Consider the following 19386-nt stretch of genomic DNA (forward strand, 5'->3'; position numbering starts at 1 on the left):
GAAGGAAGGAAGGAAGGAAGGAAGGAAGGAAGGAAGATGGAAGGAAGAAAGGAAGGAAGGAAGGGAGGAAGATGGAAGGAAGAAAGGAAGGAAGGAAGGAAGGAAGGAAGGAAGGAAGGAAGGAAGGAAGGGAGGAAGAAAGGAAGGAAGGAAAGGAGGGAGGGAGGGAGGGTGTTGGCCTGATGGATAGTTTCTTAGACCTGAAGTCAAAAGACATGGATTCTACTCAGGCCCTGACACTAACTTATGTGATGCTGGGCCAGTCACTGGAACCTTCTGTGCCTCAGCTTTTCCATTAATCAAATGAGGATAATTTCCTCTTTTAACTTTACTTAAAGCTTTAAAGTGCTCTAGAGATGCATATCATCATTATTAACTCAGAATATCATGAGAACAGAAAGAACACTCTTCTGCATCTGCCCCTCCAAATTTCCCTCCTCTGCAGATAACCATGGAGAGAGACTTAGTCAACCAAAAGCATCTATTAAGCACCCACTGTGGCCCAGGCACTAGGAATACAAAGACCAAAAGGAAAACAGTTCCTGCCACCAAGGATCTTCCAGTGTAGAGGAAGACAATATACACGTATAGTAATGTAACAAAATATATGCAGAAAGAATAGGTAGCAGGCAACTAGGGAGGGAAAGCGGGAGGGGTGGTCAGGGGAGATCTCATGAAGATAAATAGAGCTTTGAATGAAGTTGGAGGTTCAGTGAGGCAAAGGAGAGGAGGAAGAGTGCGTTGCAGGCTTGGGGACAGCCTTTGAAAAGGCAGAGTCTGGAGATGGAATGCTTTGTGTAGAGAATACTAAGAAGGGCAGTTTGATCGGGCCAAAGACTGCCTGAATGAGAGCAATGCTTAATAAGTCTGAGCTGGTAGATTGCAGACATTGTAAAACAGAGCTTAGTTTGTGTGTGTGTGTGTGTGTGTGTGTGTGTGTTTAAACCCATACTTTCTGTCTTAGCAACATCTCTAAGAGAGGGCAAGGACTAGGCAATCAGAGTTAAGTGACTTACCCAGGGCCATACAGCAAGGCAGTGTCTGAGGCCAGATTTGAACTCCAGACTCCAGTCCTGGGCCTCTATCCACTATGCCACCTAGCTGCCCCTAAAACAGGGCTTTAAATCACAGCTGGATTTGTATTTGATTCTAGGGTTAACAGGAAGCCACTGGGGTTTATTGAATAGGGGAACAACATGGTTTAGGTCATTCACTTGGGCAGCTGTGCAGAGGATGGATTATGGAGGGCAACCTTGGCAACAAGCCAAATTAAGATGCTATCATAATAGTCCAGGAGAGAGTGATGGGGTCCCTAACTAAGGAGATATCATTTGGGAGTAGAAAAAATATGGTTGTGAATCACACCACGGAAATAGAAACAAAAAGATTTGACAATTGATTGGCTAGATAGGGTGAGAGGGAGGGAGGAGTTGAGGACCTCTCTGAGGTTGAAAACTTGGGTAACTAGGAGGGTTATTAACTGTTTAATAGGAAAAGAGAAATTCAGAAGGGTCTGAGTTCCATTTATGAGTTTGACATACCTATAAGATGTCTAGTTAGTCAATTAGCCCACTAGGTACTAGGCTAATCTCTGCACAGTTCAAAATGTCCTAGAGGGAGCAGCTGGGTAGCTGAGTGGATTGAGAGCCAGGCCTAGAGACAGGAGGTCCTAGGTTCAAATCTGCCCTGAGACACTTCCCAGCTGTGTGACCCTGGGCAAGTCACTTGACCCCCCACTGCCTACCCTTACCACTCTTCTGCCTTGGAGCCAATACACAGTATTGACTCCAAGATGGAAGGTGAGGGTTTTAAAAAAATATATATCCTAGAAAAGTTAGTGATGTGAGACTCAGCAGAGAAGCTAAGGCTGGATCTTAAGAGCAAGAATCCAGTTTTTCTTTATTTTTTTCAGTCATGTCCAACTCTTTGTGACCCCATTTGGGGTTTTCTTGGCATTAGAGTAGTTTGCCATTTCCTCTACATTGAAATAATAATTAAACCCATAGAAGCTGATGAAATGCCCATAGAGAGAGTGTAGAGAAAGCAGGCTCCTTAGGGTGGGAATTGGACTTGGGCAGAATCTACCCTTGGGGAGAGCAGTGTTGGGGAAAGGAAAGGAGCATTAGGGCTCTGAGCTTGCACATTTTGCCCTGGCCTGCCCTTCAGAAGACGGCCCGGTTGGCTTAGGGGAGATCGCCTCATCCCTTCTGGGACAAGCTGTCTTGCAGAACCCTTGCTCTAGGGAGGCAGGTCCATTCCACTTGTAACAATCCTCTTCTCCCCCTGCCCCAGGGTCCCGGAAGGAGAGGCAAGTATACAGGAAAGCAGTGAGGAAACTCTTTGGGGTGGAAGCCTCAGGGAGAAGAGACAGGATCCGGAGGGCCAGTGGCCGAGGTTGGGCCTCCTGGAGGGACGACGTCCTGGAGCCAGCCAAGAAGCCCAACATCACGGGGAAGTTCAAGCTGCTGGAGCCACCTGTCATCGGCCAGGACATCAAGCTGGCCATCTGCCTCACCAACCTCACCTCCCGCCTCCAGAGGGTCAAGGTGAACCTGAGCGCAGCCACCATCCTCTACACGCGGAGACCAGTGGCTGAGATCCTTCACGAATCCCACTCCATTAAACTGGAGCCTGAAGAAGGTAACTCCTCTTCCCCCCGAAGGACAAGGCTGGCTCAGGGGTCACGGGGCACATCCAGATCTGGCCTTTGGAGGTCAGCCAGGCATGGAAGAAAGCTTCCCCCTTTGGGGAGGGGCAGGGTCGAAGGGAGGGAAGGAACAGGGGCCCGAGCTCATTTCCATTAGACTGTGGTGGCCTGAGAAGGCCTCTTGGAGAGGCAATACTCAGTCCAAGCCTTGGCAGTGGGAAAGACTTGGAATAGCAGAGAGAGAATGGATGGCTTCCTTATTAGACCCATAGGTTTAAAAAATATTACTTAGCCCCCTGGAAATTAATTTTTTTAATTTTAATAGCAATTAATAGGGAAGATAAATGCACCTGTGGTCATCACTGCTCCCCTGGATCACTGCAACACCTACCAGGGGGCGGTGGCACCCACTTTGGGAATCACTGGTTTAGACTAAGAAGAGACTCATTTTATAGGGCATCTAGGCCAATTCCCTCATTTTAAAGCTGAGGAAACTGAGGCCCCAAAAGGTTAAGTGACTTGCTCGTGACCACGCAGAGAGAAGTAACAGAGCCGGGATTTGAACCCAGGTCTTCTGACTTCACAGCCATCACTCTTTCCAATCTGCCACCCTTCTGGATTAGGGCAGCAAGGTGGTATAATGGATAGAACACCAGGCCTAGAGTCAAGAAGACTTAAGTTCAGATTCTACCTCATGCCCTGGACAAGTCACTTAACTCTGCCTAAATTCCTCATCTGTAAAATGAGCTGAAGAAGGAAATCCACTCTAGTGGATTAAAAGGTCAACCACTCTGGTATCTCTGCCAAGAAAACCCCAAGTGGGGACACAAAAAGTCAGACACAACTCAACAAATGACACCACCTCCTTGATTAGACTGAGAGACCCTTGAAGGAAAGGTCTGTATGCTACATTTACACTTTGACAGGGCTGGCTCCGCAGGAAGTACTCAATATGGAATTCATTTGAATTCAGCAAATATTCATAAAGTTCCTACTGGATACAGAGCACCATGGTAGGCACTAGGGGAGAGTCTGAACAATATTTAGATAATCAGTTAACAAGGATTAACTAAGTACTTGCTATGCCAGTTGTGTCAGACTCTTCATGATCTTCATGTTTGGAATTGTCTTGGCAAAGATACTGGAGTAGTTTGCCATTCGCTTCTCCAGCTTATTTTACAGGTGAAGAAACTGAGGCAGGCAGGGTGAAGTGACTTGCCCAAGGTCACACAACTAGGGCAGATTTGAACTCAGGAATAAAATGTTCCTGGTTCCAAGTCTAGCCCTCTGTGCTCTATGGTGCCACTTTGATGCCCAGGCTTATTATGCCAGACATTGTGCTAAATCTTAGCAAAAGAAAGAATGGCCAAAAGAGTCCTTGTCTTTAAGGAGGTCCTTTTCCATGGGAGGGATACAGCCTTCGAACAACTAGATCAGATACATCCTCTTGCCCGAATGGAGCTTTGTCTTAGTAGCAAATAAAACATAAACGCAATGCAGTAGAATAAATACCATTGAAAGATTCAAATAGAATGACTGCCGCGTGCACTCCCAGGGGAAGAAGGCAAAGGAGATTGGAGGGAAGGAGGGTGGACTCAGGAAAATTCATGGAAAAGGGGGCTTGAAGTAGAAACAGAATAGACAGAAATCCAAGCTGCAGAGCTGAGGCATATTGGGGGTGGTGACGGGGTGTCAGGAAAAAGAGGGGAAGGTGCACCCTAGCACAGATAATAGTGCTGGAGCAAAGAGGATCAAGAATGGGATAGGGAACGGAAAATTGTCCTGTTCTCCTCAAGTCTGCCCACGTGGCATGATTTGGATAGTTGTCATTTCACTAGTCTTTACATTTCCATGACTGTGAAAATATTTTGTTGTTCAGTCATTTCAGTCATATCCAATTCTTCATGACTCCATTTGGGGGTTTTCTTGGCAAAGATACTCAAGTGTGGTTTGTCATTTTCTTCTCTGAGTCATTTTACAGATGAGGAAACTGAGGCAATGACTTGTTCAAGGTCACATAGCCAGTGACTGAGGCTAGGCAAGGTTTTAATTCCAGAAGGTATCTTCCATACTCTTGGCCAGGTACTCTATCCTCTTCAACATCCTAGCTGCCCCCTGTGGGAATATTACTATCTCCATTTTACAGATAAGAAAACTGAGATTTAAAGAAATTAGGCAAGAGCAGCTGGGTGGCTCAGTGGATTGAGAGTCAGGCCTAGAGACAGGAGGTCCTAAGTTCAAATCTGGCCTCAGATATTTCCTAGCTGTGTGACCCTGACCAAGTCACTTAACCCCCATTGCCTGCCCTTACCACTCTTCTGCCTTAGAGCCAATACACAGTATTGACTCCAAGATGGAAGGTAAGGGTTTAAAAAGAAATCAGGTAACTTGCTCATATTTGCACAACCAGAAAGTACCAGAACCCAGGTCTCAGCTCCCTATCTAGTTCTCTTCCTCCTGCAACCTGGCTGCTCCAGTGGTCAGCTCTTCTAATAACTGACACATCCATGGGCAATGTAAATAATGTCTCTGTTCTATCTTCGCAAGTATCACAGGAGAGGGGAAAGAAAGTGGGTGCAAATCCAGATTCTGTGACTTACTCACTGTGCCTGGGGAGAGCAACATCTTCTTCCCAGACCCTCAGGCTTACAACCAAGTTATCATCCTTCATTTCTCTCTCTTTCACCCTCCATAGTCAAACAGTTACCAAGTTCTGTCAATTCTACCTTAAAAACATCTCTTAAATACATCCCCTTCTTCCCTCTAACCCTGGTGCAGCCCTCATCACCTTACACCCAGACTATTGCAATAGAGCAGTAATGGAAAACCTTTTAGAGACTGAGTGCCCAAAGTACAACCCTCTTGCAGCATGTGAGCCCCCCACCTTACCCCAAACAGGGGAGGAAGGAAGCACACCCAATGGGCTTCTGGGCAGAGGAGCGGGTGATGAGGGAAATGTCCTCAGGCATGTGCAGAGAGGGGGAGGAGAGCAGTCCCCTCCAGCACACGTGCCATAGGTTCACCAGTATGGCAATAGAGCCTGTTTTGAGTCTCTCTTCATTTTGGTCTCACCTCCATGAGGAAACTGAGGTTCAGAATAATTGCTCATTCCTTGAATAATTTAGGACCTGCTTTGAATCTTGACTGTCACCTCTCTAAACCTCAGTTTCTTCATCTATAAAATGAAGGGATTTTCATGGAGATTCCTTCTAGCTTGAAATCCTGTGATTCTAAGGTATAACTATAGAGCTACACGGAACCTCAGAAGCCTTCTAGTCTAACCTCTTCATTTTGCAGATGAAGAAAATGAGAGATGTGGAAATTAAATGACCTCTCACATAGGGCACAGGTAGTAAATTCACGATTTAACCTGATCCTAAGTCAGTGAGTGACCATGGTAGAATTTGAACTCAGATCTTCTGACTCCATAGCTAGTGTTCCTTCTAGTGCTCCAGATTTCTTCTCAAGCTATTGTTCCCAATTAGGAGCCCAAGTGGCAACCTCCAATTTCTCTTTCAGAGAAGAGGATCCCGGTGGAGATCTCTTACTCAGAGTACAAAGAGGACTTGACAGATGACAAGAAGATCCTGGTTGCTGCGATGTGCCTGGTCTCTAAAGGGGAGAAGCTCCTGATAGAGAAAGACATCACCCTGGAAGACTTCATTGCCATTAAGGTCAAACAAGCTCAAGGGAGCAATTGGCCCCAACAAGAACCTTGGGTTGTTGGGATTCGGGGTGGAGGGTAAAGGGACAACAAGACTTTATCAAGCACCAATCATGTACCAGGCATGTGCTAAGTGCTGGATACAAAGAAGGACAAAAGACAATTCCTATCCTCAAAGAGCTTACAATCTACTAGAAGAGAGAACATGCAAACAGAGAAGTAAAAACAAGGTCTATACAGGATAAATTGAAGATAATTTCAGAGGAAAGATGCTAGGATTCAAAGGAATCAGGAAATTCTTCCTGTAGAAGGTAGGATTTTAGGTGGGATTTGAAGGATGCCAAAGAAGCCAAGTGATTCAGACAAGGAGGAAAAGAATTCCAGGCATGGGGGACAGCCAGTAAAAATGCCCAGAAAAAAAAAAGAATTGATCTATTTTGCTTGAACAATAGCAGAGAGGCCAGTGACACTGGATCAAAGGGTATGTGAAGGAGAGTAAAGCATAAGACTGAAATAGTAGAAAGGAATCAGGTTAAGAAGAGCTTTATAAGGCAAACAAGTAGCGGATTCCATATTTGATCCTGGAGGTAATAGGGAGCCACTGGAGTTTATTGAATTGGGAGATAACAAGGTTAGATTAGTACTTAAGATCACTTTGATTACTGAGTGGTAGGTGGACCTGAGTAGAGATAAATGGATAAAGGTTCCTTCCCTCCACCTCCATCTTGCTGAGATTCTATGGCTCTTTGGGGAGCCTTTCTCATGCCTCCAAACCCTGCCTGGGATGATGGTGCCCCAGAATGAAATGAGAACAGAGGCCAATCTTACTGTGGTGTTCCCCTTTCAGATACTGGGTCCTGCTGTAGTAGGTGAAGCTCTTGCTGTGGAGGTCACAATTGCCAACCCCCTGTCTGAGAGGGCAGACGACTGCACACTGATCATGGAGGGCAGCGGGCTCCTCAGGGAGCAGCTCAACATCGAGTGAGTAGAGGACATGGGAGAATAAATGACAGGGCAAGAGGCCCAAGGGTTGGAGAAGGGCCAAGAGCAGGACTCTGCAACAATACCACTTCCTTGGGTATACCCTAGCATTTGAAAGGAAGTGAGGAAATATTGACTTCTTGAAATTGAGGGAGGAGGACTGAGAAAATATTGTTTGAGGCAGAAAAATTCCTAGAAGCAAAGCCTTGCCTAGGCTCTGCCACATAAAATTACCTCAGTTTCCCCACCTGGAAAAGCTTGTTGAGAAGATCAGAGGAGGTGATTTATAGTAAGAGGCAGAATTGTGATGTAATGGAAAGATTTTGGTGACCTAGGGTTGAATCTTGTCTTAGGCACTCTCTAGCTCTCTAGACCTCAGTTTCTTCATCTATAAAATGGAGATAAATGACACACCACCAAAATCACAGGGTTGTTGTGAGGAACACACAGCTTACTCTTTCTAAAATCCCTTCTAGCTCTATATCTCATGGTCCTAACGTTATAAAAATAATGAATGCAAGTTTACAATGATAAAATGTACACAACTAAGCTATTATTAGCATAAACAATAAAAGCTATAACATCTTAGGAGGGGGGGAAAGAACCTTATGGGCTGGGGAAATCAATAAAGTATTCCTGGAGGAGGTGAGACTTAGAAGTCTTGAAGGATGCAAAGGATTTAGACAAATGGAGAAGAGAAGACAGAATTCCAAGGAGTCACATTAGCAAAGCCATAGAGACAGGAAAGAACCTAGCACACAAAGACATTGAAGAAATACTGACCAGCTGAAATTGAGGGAGGGTTAATGTAGGTGAATAAAGGGGAAAGGGAGGGGGATGATACTTGACAGTTAAAATGGAACCAGATGGTGAAGACCATCAAATGCCAGCTAAGAGAGTTTGGACTTGGTCTGATAGGCAATGGGAAGCCACAGAAGGTTTTTAATTGCAAAGGAATTTGTACTGTTCAGTCCTGGCCCCAACAGGGGCCTGAAGGTCTGACCCTCATTCTTTCTTCTTGGCTCTAGTGTGCCAGCCCTGGAACCCCAAGAAAGGGCTAGAGTCCGGTTTGAGATCGTACCGTACAAAAGTGGAAGCAGACAACTTCAGGTGGATCTCATCAGCAGCCAGTTCCCCAACATCAAAGGCTTCCTGATCATCCATGTGGCCACAACGAAGTGACTGGACTAGTGAGGATTTGGGGAAGCAGTGATGGGGGGGGACACATATCATAGTCAGATCACCTTCTAGTTCCCAAAACTAGCTCACCTTGGAGGACCTGAGTGCTAAACCAAATCATGCCTCTACCTCATTGTGGGGCCTCCTTAAAGAAAGGCGATGAACTCAACAGCCTCCAGACACATCCTGTAGAATGAAAACATTTTCAGACATGGCCAATTCATGAATTTGTTTTGCTTGACTACGCATATTTGTTACAAGAGTTTTGTTTTGTTTTGTTTTCCAATGGGGAGAGGTAGGAGGGAGAGGAAATGATTTTTTGTGAACTCAAAATTAAATATAAAAATATAAAAATAAGAAACATATTTACATAACTATATAAAAGATTAGAAATAATAACTAACATTTATGTAGCACTTTCAAGTTTGCAAAGTACTTTACATATTTATTCATTTGATCCTTACAACAGCCCTGTGAAGTAAGTACTGTTATATCACCATTTGAGGAAACTGAGTCAGAGAGCAGTTAAGTAGCTTGCCCAGGGTCATACAGCTAATAAGTGTTAGAGACAGGATTCGAAATTAGGTCTTCCTGACTCCCAAGTCCCCTACTCTAACCATTATGCCACCTTAAAAAAAAACTAGACCTTTAAAAGTGCTATATAAAACTGTTACGTGACCTTAGGCACATCTTTTTGCCCACTCTGGTCTTCAAATTCCTTTTAGTAAAATGAGGGGTTTGAGTTCTGATATTCTATGGTTCCTTTGAAGTCTGACATTCTATATCCTGAGCCTCCTTCCCCCTAATCCCAACCCTTTACCAGCCTGCCCACCACAACCCAACATTCTGTATTCTAAGACTCCCCAGCTCTGGCATTCTGTCTTCTATATCCTGAGTTTTTGTTGTTTTTTTCTGACTCTGATGTACTATGGATTGGATGGACTTCTAAGAATGATTTGTGAGGATTGGAAGAAGGGCCTTGGAAGCCTCCATCGGTCATCTTAAAACCAAGGGAGAGGATGAGGGCAGCTCCTCAAGGAATTGTCCTGCTTTCTGTGTCTTCGCTTTTTATCATCACCACCTTCACTGCCTACAACTCCCACATCAGGTTGTTTGAAGGCCAACCAGTGTTTTAATTGCTGCCAGACACATCCCCCAATACCTTGCTCCTCTACTTACCTTCCATTCTCTTTTTTTAATTCAAATTATTTATTTTTTCCAGATTATATTTCTATACAATTTTTAACACTTGTTTTCTGATATTTGGGGATCCATGTTCTCTCCCTCCCTCCCATACCTCCCCAAAAAAGCATGTAGGTTTTATATAGGTTTTACATGTGTTATCATATACACATTTCCATGTTGGTCATACTGTGAAACAAGTTTGCATATTGCTTACACTAGGGAAAAATTCATGGAAGAAATAAAGTAAAGAATGGTTTGCTTCAATCTGCATTCAGACTCCATCTGCCTTTTAATATTGATTGATTTGCCTTTTAATCTTGCATTGGTTTTATTTGTAAAAAAAAACTTTTTAATTGAATGTGGTCAAAATTATCTATTTTATATCTCATAATGTTCTCTATGTCTTGTTTGAACATAAATTCTTCCCTTATTCAGAAAGCTAACAGGTAAACTATTTTGTTCTGCCTTAATTTGTTTATTATATCCCTCTTTTTCTAAATCATATATCCATTTTGTTATGAGGTATTGGTCTATGCCTATCTTCTGCCATACTGTTTTCCAGTTTTCCTACCAGTTTTTGTCAAACACCAAGTTCTTCCAAAAGTTTGTGTCTTTGGGTTTGTCAAACACTAGGTTACTGTGGTCATTTACCACTGAGTACTGAGTGCCTAATCTATTCCATTGGTCTACCACTCTATTTCTTAGCCATTACCAGATTATTTTGATGGTTACAGTTTTATAATATAGTTTAAGGTCTGATATGAATAAATCACCTTCCTTCATTTTTTTATTAATTCCCTTGTTATTCTAGGTCTTTTGTTCTTCCAGGTGAATTTTGTTATTTTTTTCTGGCCCTATTTAATAATTTTGGGGTAGTTTGGTTGGTATGATACTGAATAAGTAAATTAATTTAGGTGGAATTGTCCTTTTTTATTATGTTGGCTTGGCCTATCCATGAGCAATTAATGTTTTTCCAATTGTTTAGATCTGATTTTATTTGTGAAGTGTTTCGTAGTTGTGTTCATACAGTTCCTGGGTTTGTCTTGGCAAGTATATTCCCAGAGTTTTTATATTTTCTTCAATTATTTTAAATGGAATTTCTCTTTCTATTTCTTGCTGTTGGGCTTTATTAGTAGTATAAAGGAATGCTGATTTATGTGGATATATTTTATATTCTGCAATTTTGCTAAGGTTGTTAATTGCTTTGATTAGTTTTTTGGTTGATTCTCAAGGATTCTCTAAGTATAATATCATATCATCTGCAAAGAGTGATAGTTTTATTTCCTCACTGACTATTCAAAAATCTTTAATTTGTTCTTCTCCTCTTATTGTTATAGTTAGCATTTCTAATATAATATTGAAAAGAAGTGGTGATTGTTTCACTCCTGATCTTATTGAGAAGGCTTCTAGGTTATCCCCATTACAGAGAGTGCTTCTTGATAATTTTAGATACATTCTAGTTCTCATTTTGAATATTATCCATTTATTCCAATGTTCTCTGGTGTTTTTGTTTTTTAAACCTTTATCTTCCATCTTAGAATCAATACTGTGTATTGGTTCCAAGGCAGAAGAGATGTAAGGGCTAGGCAATGGGGGTTAAGTTACTTGCCCAGCTTCACACAGCTGGGAAATGTCTGAGACCAGATTTGAGCCCAGGACCTCACATCTCCAGATCTGGCTCTCCCCACCGAGACACCCAGCTGCCCCCTTCTCTAGTGTTTTTAATAGGAATGGGTGTTGTATTTTGTTAATAGCTTTTTCTGCACTTAGTGATAATCATATTGTTTTGTTGATTTTGTTATTGATTTGGCCAATTATGCTGATAGTTTTCCTATATTAAACAATCCCTACATTCCTAATATAAAATCTACCTAATCATAGTGTATGATCTTTGTGATATATTGCTATAATCTCTTTGCTAGTATTTTGTTTTAAATTTTTGCACTGATATTCATTAGGGAGACTGATTGATCTCTAGTTTTCTTTTTCTGTTTTTTTCTTCCTGATTTAGATATCAATACCATTTGTGACATAAAAGAAATTTGAGAGTTCCTTCCTCAGCTATTTTTCCAAATAATATTGGAATTCATTGTTCTTTAAATGTTTGGTTCAATTCACTTGTGAATCCATCTGGCCATGGAGCTTTTTTCTTATGGAATTCATTGATGGCTTTTCAATTTCTTTTCCTGCGATGGGATTGTATTCTATTTCCTCTTCTGTTAATCTGTGTAATTTATATTTCTTTAAATATTTATTTCATTTAGATTATTAGGTTTATTGACACATAATTGGGCAAAATAATCCCTAATACTTGTATTAATTTCCTCTTCATTGGTTTTAACTTTGCCCTTTTCATCTTTGATACTGGTAATTTTGTTTTCTTCTTTCTTTTTTTAATCTAATTAACCAATGGTTTATCTATTTTATTGGTGGTTTTTTTTTAAATAAAGCCAACTCTTTGTCTTAATTATTAGTTCAATGGTTTTCTTACTTTCAATTTTATTAATTTCTCCTTTGATTTTCAGGATTTCTAATTTGGTGTTTAATTGGGGATTTTTAAGTTGTTCTAATTTTTTTTTTAGTTGCATGCCCAATTGATTGATCTATTCTTTCTCTATTTTATCTATATAAGCATTTAAAAAGATAAGCTTTACCCTTAAGTAGTGATTTGGCTGCATTCAAAATTTTTTTCTCTGTTGTCTCCTTGTTGTCATTCTTTTTAATGAAATTATTGATTGTCTTTATGATTTGTTTTTTGACCCACTAATTCTTTAAGATAAGATTATTTAGGGGCAGCTGGGTAGCTCAGGGGATTAAGAGCCAGGCCTAGAGATGGGAGGTCCTAGGTTCAAATCTAGCCTCACACACTTCCCAGCTGTGTGACCCTGGGCAAGTCACTTGACCCCCATTGCCTACTCTTACCACTCTTCTGCCTTGGAGCCAATACACAGCATTGACTCCAAGATGGAAAGTAAGGGACTAAAAAAACAAAAACAAAAAAGATGAGGTTATTTAGTTTCCAGTTAATTTTAAATCTTTTTTCTCTAGCCCTTTGTTCAGTGTAATTTTTTTTAACATTTATTAATATTCATTTTTAACATGGTTACATGATTTCAGTGTAATTTTTAAGCACTGTGGCCTAGAAATGATATATTTAATATTTCTTCTTTTCTGCCTATTTTATGATCAGTTTTTATAAAGGTGCCATGTACTGCTGAGAAATGTCAGCAATGGACATGTGTCCATTCAATTGTCTCCAGAGGTCTAGCAAGTCTAACTTTTTTAAAATTCTATTCTCCTTAATTTCATCCTTGTTTTTTTTTTGTTTGATTTTTCTAATTCTGAGAGTAGAAAGTTAATGTCTTCTGAATAGGCAGTTTTCACATGAAGAAATCAAAACTATCAATAAGCACATGAAAAAGTGTTCTAAATCCCTATTGATTAGAGAAATGCAAATAAAAACAACTCTTGAGTTACCACCTCACACCTAGTAGACTGGCCAATATGGCAGCAAAGGAAATGATAAATGTTGGAGGGGATGTGGCAAAATTGAGACACTAATACATTGCTGATGGAGTTGTGAATTGTCCTACCATTCTGGAGGGCAATTTGGAATTATGCACAAAGGGCTTTAAAAGAATGCCTGACCTTTGATCCAGCCATAACACTGCTGGGTTTATGCCCCAAAGAGATAATAAGGAAAAAGACTTGTACAAAAATATTTATAGCTATGCTCTTTATAGTGGCAAAAAAACTGGATAAAGAGGGGTTGTCCATCAATTGGGGAATGGCTGAACAAATTGTGGTATCTGATGGTGATGGAATACTATTGTGCTCTAAGGAATGATGAATAGGAGGAACTCCATGTAAAATGGAAAGACTTCCAGGAATTGATACAAAGTAAAAGGAGCAGAACCAGGAGAACATTGTACACAGAGGCTGATACATTACAGCACAATCGAATGTAACAGACTTCTCTACTAGCAGCAATGCAATGACCCAGGACAATCCAGAGAAACTTATGAGAAAGACCACACTATCCAGAGGTTTTCTATAACTTCCCCAGAGTCAGTATCTTTTTTAGGTGTTGAGCTTGAGCCAAACCATTGCCATAAGTGAATCAAAACCCTCTTTGAGACCAATAGGAATTGCCAAATTGTTAAGATAAGAGCTATAGCCGTTGGAATGAAGCAGATGCATTCAGCTAGGGTCAAAGCACACCACTTGCAATAATCATAAATATCCAGGAGTTGTTGTATAAAATTAGGGACCTTTACATCCAGAGATAGAACTGTGGGAGCAGAAATGCAGAAGAAAAATATATGGTTGATCACATAGTTCAATGGGGATATGATTAGGGTATTGATATTAAAGGATTGTGCTACTACAAATATGAATAACATGGAAACAGGTTTTGAACAATGATACATATATAACCCAATGGAACTGCTCATCAGCTCCAGAAGGGGGAAGAGAAGAGGGGTAGGAAAAATCATGAATCATGTAACCATGGAAAAATATCCTAAATAAAATTTTTTAAAAGAAAAGAAAGTTAACATCCCCTACTAATATAGTTTTATTGTCTATTTCCTCTTGTAATTCATGTAGTTTCTATTTTAGAAATTTGGATGCTATGCCATTTGGTGTATATATATTTAATATTGATGGTACTTTATTTTCTATGGTTCCTTTGTAACCTTCCCTTCTTCCTTATCTCTTTCAATTAGGTCAATTTTTACTTTTGCTTTGTCTGAGGTCATAATTCCTACCCTTACTTTTTTAATTTTACCTGAAGCATAATAGATTCTGCACCAGCCCTTTATCTTTACTCTATGTGTGTCTCCCTGCTTTAATTGTGTTTTTTATAGACCACATATTGTGGGATTTCAGCTTTTAATTCATTTTACTCTCCTCTTCCATTTTATGGGTGAGTTCATCCCATTCACATTCATAGTTATGATTACTATGTGTTTCCCTCCATCTTATTTTCCCCCTGTTTATCCTTCTCTTTTTATTTCGACTTTTTTCCCTGTTCAAAAATGTTTTTACTTCTGACTATCCACCTCCCCAAATCCCTCCCTTTTGTCTATTCTCCCTTTTTTTGTTCTCCCTCTCCTTCCCTACAGAGTTTTCTCTACATGAGTATGGATGTTATTCCAACTTTACACCAATTCTGATGAAAGTAAAGTTGAAGCATAGCCAGCCACACCACCCATCCCCCATCTTCCTTTCCACTATATTGATTCTTACACACCTCTTCATGTGAGATGACACACCGCCAACTTTCTCTCTTTTCAAAGTATATTCCTTTTTTATTCCTTGATTTAGGTTTGGGGGGGAGATATCATCTCATCATATTCAATTTTCTCCCTGATCTCTGTCTATATATGCTCCTATTTATTGCCCTAATAGTAATAAAGTTTTTAAGTGTCTTCAGTACCTTAAGAATCCTAAGGACTTTGTACCTTGAGTACTTCAAGTATCATAAATATCTTAAACAGTTTAGTAATCTTTATTACTAGTAATGTTATGTTTAACCCCATTTTTTCCCTTGATTATGTTAAAGTACCTTAAGTATTTCTTCTATCATAATTATCTTAAATACCACTTCCCCATGCAGGAATGTGATTGTTTAACCCTATTGATTTCCTTGAGATTTTTCTGTTTACCTTGTTAAGCTTCTCTTGAGTGTTGAATTTGCTTGTCAAATTTTGTTTTTAGCTCTGGTCTTTTCATCAGGAATGCCTAGAAGTCCTCAATTTCATAAATATCTATTTCTTCCCTTGAAGTATTATGTTTGGTTTCACTGAGTATGATTTTTGGTTGTAGGCTGAGAGCCATCACCTTGCAAAATATCATTCCATGTCTTTCTGTCCTTTATTGTAGAGGTTACTAGGTCCTGTGTAATCTTGACTGTGGTTACACAATATTTTAATTGGTTTTTTTTCCTGACTGCTTGTAGTATTTTTCCCTTAGCTTGGAAATTCTGGAATTTGGCTGCAATAATCCTGGATTTTTTAATTTAGGATTTCCTTCAGGAGATGGTTGGTGGATTCTTTCCCCTCTTGTTCAAGCATTTTCACTGATAATTTCTTGCAGTATGGTGTCCAGGCTTTTTTATTGATCATGGCTTTCAGGTAATACAATGATTCTTAGAATATCTCTCCTGAATATATTTTCCATGTGAGTTGTTTTTTCCATTGAAATATTTCAGATTTTCTTCTATTTTTTTTCATTCTTTTGAATTTCTTTTATTATTTCTGTGTCTTATGAAACCATTAGTTTCCATTTGCTCAATTCTAATCATTCATTACACAACCAGCATTTATTAAGGCCCTACTGTGTTCAAGGTGCTATACTTAGAGTGGATATGCAAAAAAAAAAAAAAAGAAAGAAAGAAAGAAGAGAAAAAGAAAATTGATATAGTTCTTAACCTCAAGGAATTTATATCTACTAGAAGTGATACAACCTGAAAACAGATAAGCACAATAGGAGGTAATGTATGATAGGAGCAAAAAGGAGATCCATAGAAAGAGCTCAAGGATAATTTGAGGAAGATATCATTTTCAGTTGCGGTCTTGAGGAAGGCTTCACTGAGGAGGCAGCCTCCCAATAAGACAATCTCAACTGCATCCAGAGACCAATAATAGGGCTTCAGTCAGGGGACTCAGTCCCTGTAAATTATTTATCTAAGGATTATATAATGATTATTGAAGGGTTTGTCTCACAAAGTGGTGAGCCCCATCACTAAGGTTGCTCAAGCAAAGATTGAATTGACCATCTGGCAGGAATTCTAGAGGGGGATTCCTTTATTGGACAGATAGTTAGGCTATATGACATCTAAAATCCTTTATAGCTCAGAAATTGAGTCAAAATTTCTGAGGCTATGATTCTAGAAGTCAGTCTGTAAGGCTATAATCCTAAAAGCCTGTGAATTTATACTTTCAACAGGATTTCAACAGAGGGAGTTCACAAGTTTGAAAAATGTAGATTCGTACCATTTTGAGATAAAGAGATGAAACCAGGTGTACCAACTGGTGGGAATGAGAATAAATGTCCCCAGGTACCTACTCAGACAGACTGATTAGGGTAACTGAATCCTAGCAGTTGAGGCAAGAAAAGAAATCATATTTTTTCAATCATTTCAGTCATATCTAACTTTGTGAGCCCGTTGAGGTTTTTCTTGGCAAATATATTGGAGTAGTTTGCCATTTCCTTCTCTGGCTTATTTGACAGATGAGGAAACTGAGGCAAATCGGGTTAAGTGACTTGCTCAGGGTCACATAACTAGTAAGTATCTGATGTTGAATTTGAACTCAGGTCTTCCTGATTCCAGACTCAGTGCTCTAAATACCATGCCACCTAGCAGCCATAGGGTTAGCAGTCCCTTATTCTCTGATGACAGAAAGCACACAGACTTGCCTGCAGAAGCAAACTTTGCTAGAACTCAAAACAGGCAAGAATGTGTTGCCTGGGTTCTTGTGTCAGATGTTCATGCAGCCCAATGGACAATATCTTTCACTACTGGTTTCTAAAGGCTACAGAAGTCATTGCTCACATGGAAAATTATTGTTTTGGTCTTTAGTAAGAGTAAAGAGAGGACCTGACACTAAATCAGTGATTCCCAAAGTGGACGCCGCCACCCCCGGTGGGTGCTGCAGCAATCCAGGGAGGCTTTAATGGCCACAGGTGCATTTATTTTTCCTATTAATTGCTATTAAAATTTTTTAAAAATTAATTTCCAGGGGCTAAATAATATTTTTTCTGGAAAGGGGGTGGTAGGCCAGAAAAGTTTGGGAACCACTGCATTAAATCATAGAGTTCAAGACAAGGTAGTTGGAGAATGATACTTCCTAAAATTCTACCCCAATACAGGATAGACTAAAGGAAACTGCATGGGTGCCACGGAAAGAGTTTAGTTAAGTCCTTGCTAGTTGTGTGACCTTAGATAAGTGACTTAAAACCTCTCTACCTCAGTTTCCCCTATTCAATGGGATATAGCCAAAGGTCTAAAACTAGAGTCAAAACAAAGAAGAGAATAGGATCTCAATCAGCAGGGTTTTTTTAAGCCTAAAGTGCTTTTCTCAGGGTCAGGAATCGATGGGGCAGAAATCCTGTGGAATCAGCAGAGAAAAGCCTGGCCATGCCAACCCACTGGACAATTAAATTAGTCTTCATTGAGCCTGCCCTGGGCTCTGCTCTGTAGAGAATATAAAAAAGATCTGGTTACAGTCTAGTTGGTGAAATAAGACTTTCAACCATGAAAAAGAAAACAGGACAAGACAAGAATATTTGAAGAGGAAGAGAAGTATCAGGGCTTTCATGGAAGAGAAATTATCTCAGTAGGACAACAGTAGCACCTCAAAACCAATAATAGGGCTTCAGTTAGGAATTCAGCCCCTATGATTATTTATTGATTTAACAATTAAATCCCTCCTTCCAAATAATGGAATGGTTTGTTTCGCAAAGTGAAGAGTTCCCCATCACTGAAGGTATTCAAGAAGAAAGATGTGCTCATGCATAAACCTATTGAATTTTAAAATGTCAAAAAACAAATGTTATAAATTGTTTCTATGTGTAATTGGGGGGAAAATACAATAAAATATTACTGGGAAAATTGTTTAAAATAATATTCTCTTGACCTTAAGTTCCTCATCTCTAAAATATGATAAATAAAACCTGTAACATTAACCTAAAAAAAAAAATGGTTGGGTGTAGTTGGTAAGATTTCCTGAAGGACATTAGGAAGTGAACTGGCACTTGAAAGATTCATAGGAATTGGACATTTGGAGAGGAAGGACAAGCTGAATGGCTGAATGGCTGAAAGGCTGAAGTGCTGAAGACCCTGTGAGAGTATGTGTGGCCAGAGAAGGGGAGATCCTTGAAAACCCTGAGCTCCAGGAAGAGCTTGACCATAACAAAGAGGGCCATGATGGAAACGGTAGCTATTTGAGCAGAGGAGGGATGTGTAGAAAGCAGGATTTAGGACAGATTATGACACAGGCAAATAGTACAATAAGGACCCAATTCTCTTTTGAAATCTTTCCAAAACAAAAACTGTCAGAGTCCCTGAATTCAAGTGCCAGGCAGAGAGCCTAGTTCTAGGTAATCCATTAGGGAAACATAAAAAAGACACATTCTCTGTAACCCATTTTTGCCTTTTCCCAGGAGAGATCTTCCTAGGCCAAAGCTTGCATTTTCCAGTGACAGAATAATCATATTCCATGGGAGGTTGGTTGAAAGCAAGCCCTTTGGGAGAAGGGGTTGATGGATCCAGGATGCTTTTTATCTAGCTTCTCTGGGAGGCCCCAATCCCCCTCAATGGGTCTATCTGTAACACAGCCACAAGGAGCACAGGAAGATAGATTGCGCCTCTCCCCATCCAAATTGATGCAGAAAGCCCACAGAGGTCAAAAAGTCTCTAAACCAGTTAGTTGTATTAGTTGGTTTACTAGGAAACAAACTGGTACAACCATTCCTCCTGCCATTGGACCCATGACTTGCCTATGCTCTCTCCCTTCCCTCCCTCCCACTTTCTGGGACATCCAACTTCCCTGGTGGAGCTGAGACTATGTGGCTGGACTCAATCCAAGGCAGAATTACAAACAAGAGAAAATCAATCTCTTGTTCCATATTTGGTGCCAATTTAAGCCTCAGGGAGAGAGATATTTTGAGGTGGGAATTTGGATATCACACCACTATAGGGCCAGCCCTGTTGGCACTTGCAAAA

At 40.3% G+C, this 19386-nt stretch overlaps 1 protein-coding gene across 1 annotated transcript in view; it reads left to right on the forward strand.

Moving 5' to 3' along the window:
- Nucleotides 1–8712, forward strand: part of TGM6 (transglutaminase 6) — a 41109-nt gene extending 32397 nt beyond the window's left edge. Inside the window, exons 10-13 of the mRNA XM_044664095.1 lie at nt 2293–2640; nt 6167–6321; nt 7159–7292; nt 8321–8712. Coding sequence (XP_044520030.1) covers nt 2293–2640; nt 6167–6321; nt 7159–7292; nt 8321–8474 — 791 coding nt within the window. The 3' untranslated portion in view covers nt 8475–8712. The remainder of the gene's footprint in view (nt 1–2292; nt 2641–6166; nt 6322–7158; nt 7293–8320) is intronic.
- The last annotated feature ends 10674 nt before the right edge of the window (nt 8713–19386 follow it).

This window comes from Gracilinanus agilis, chromosome 2 (genome assembly GCF_016433145.1).
Source record: "Gracilinanus agilis isolate LMUSP501 chromosome 2, AgileGrace, whole genome shotgun sequence".
Taxonomy (NCBI): Eukaryota; Metazoa; Chordata; class Mammalia; order Didelphimorphia; family Didelphidae; genus Gracilinanus; species Gracilinanus agilis.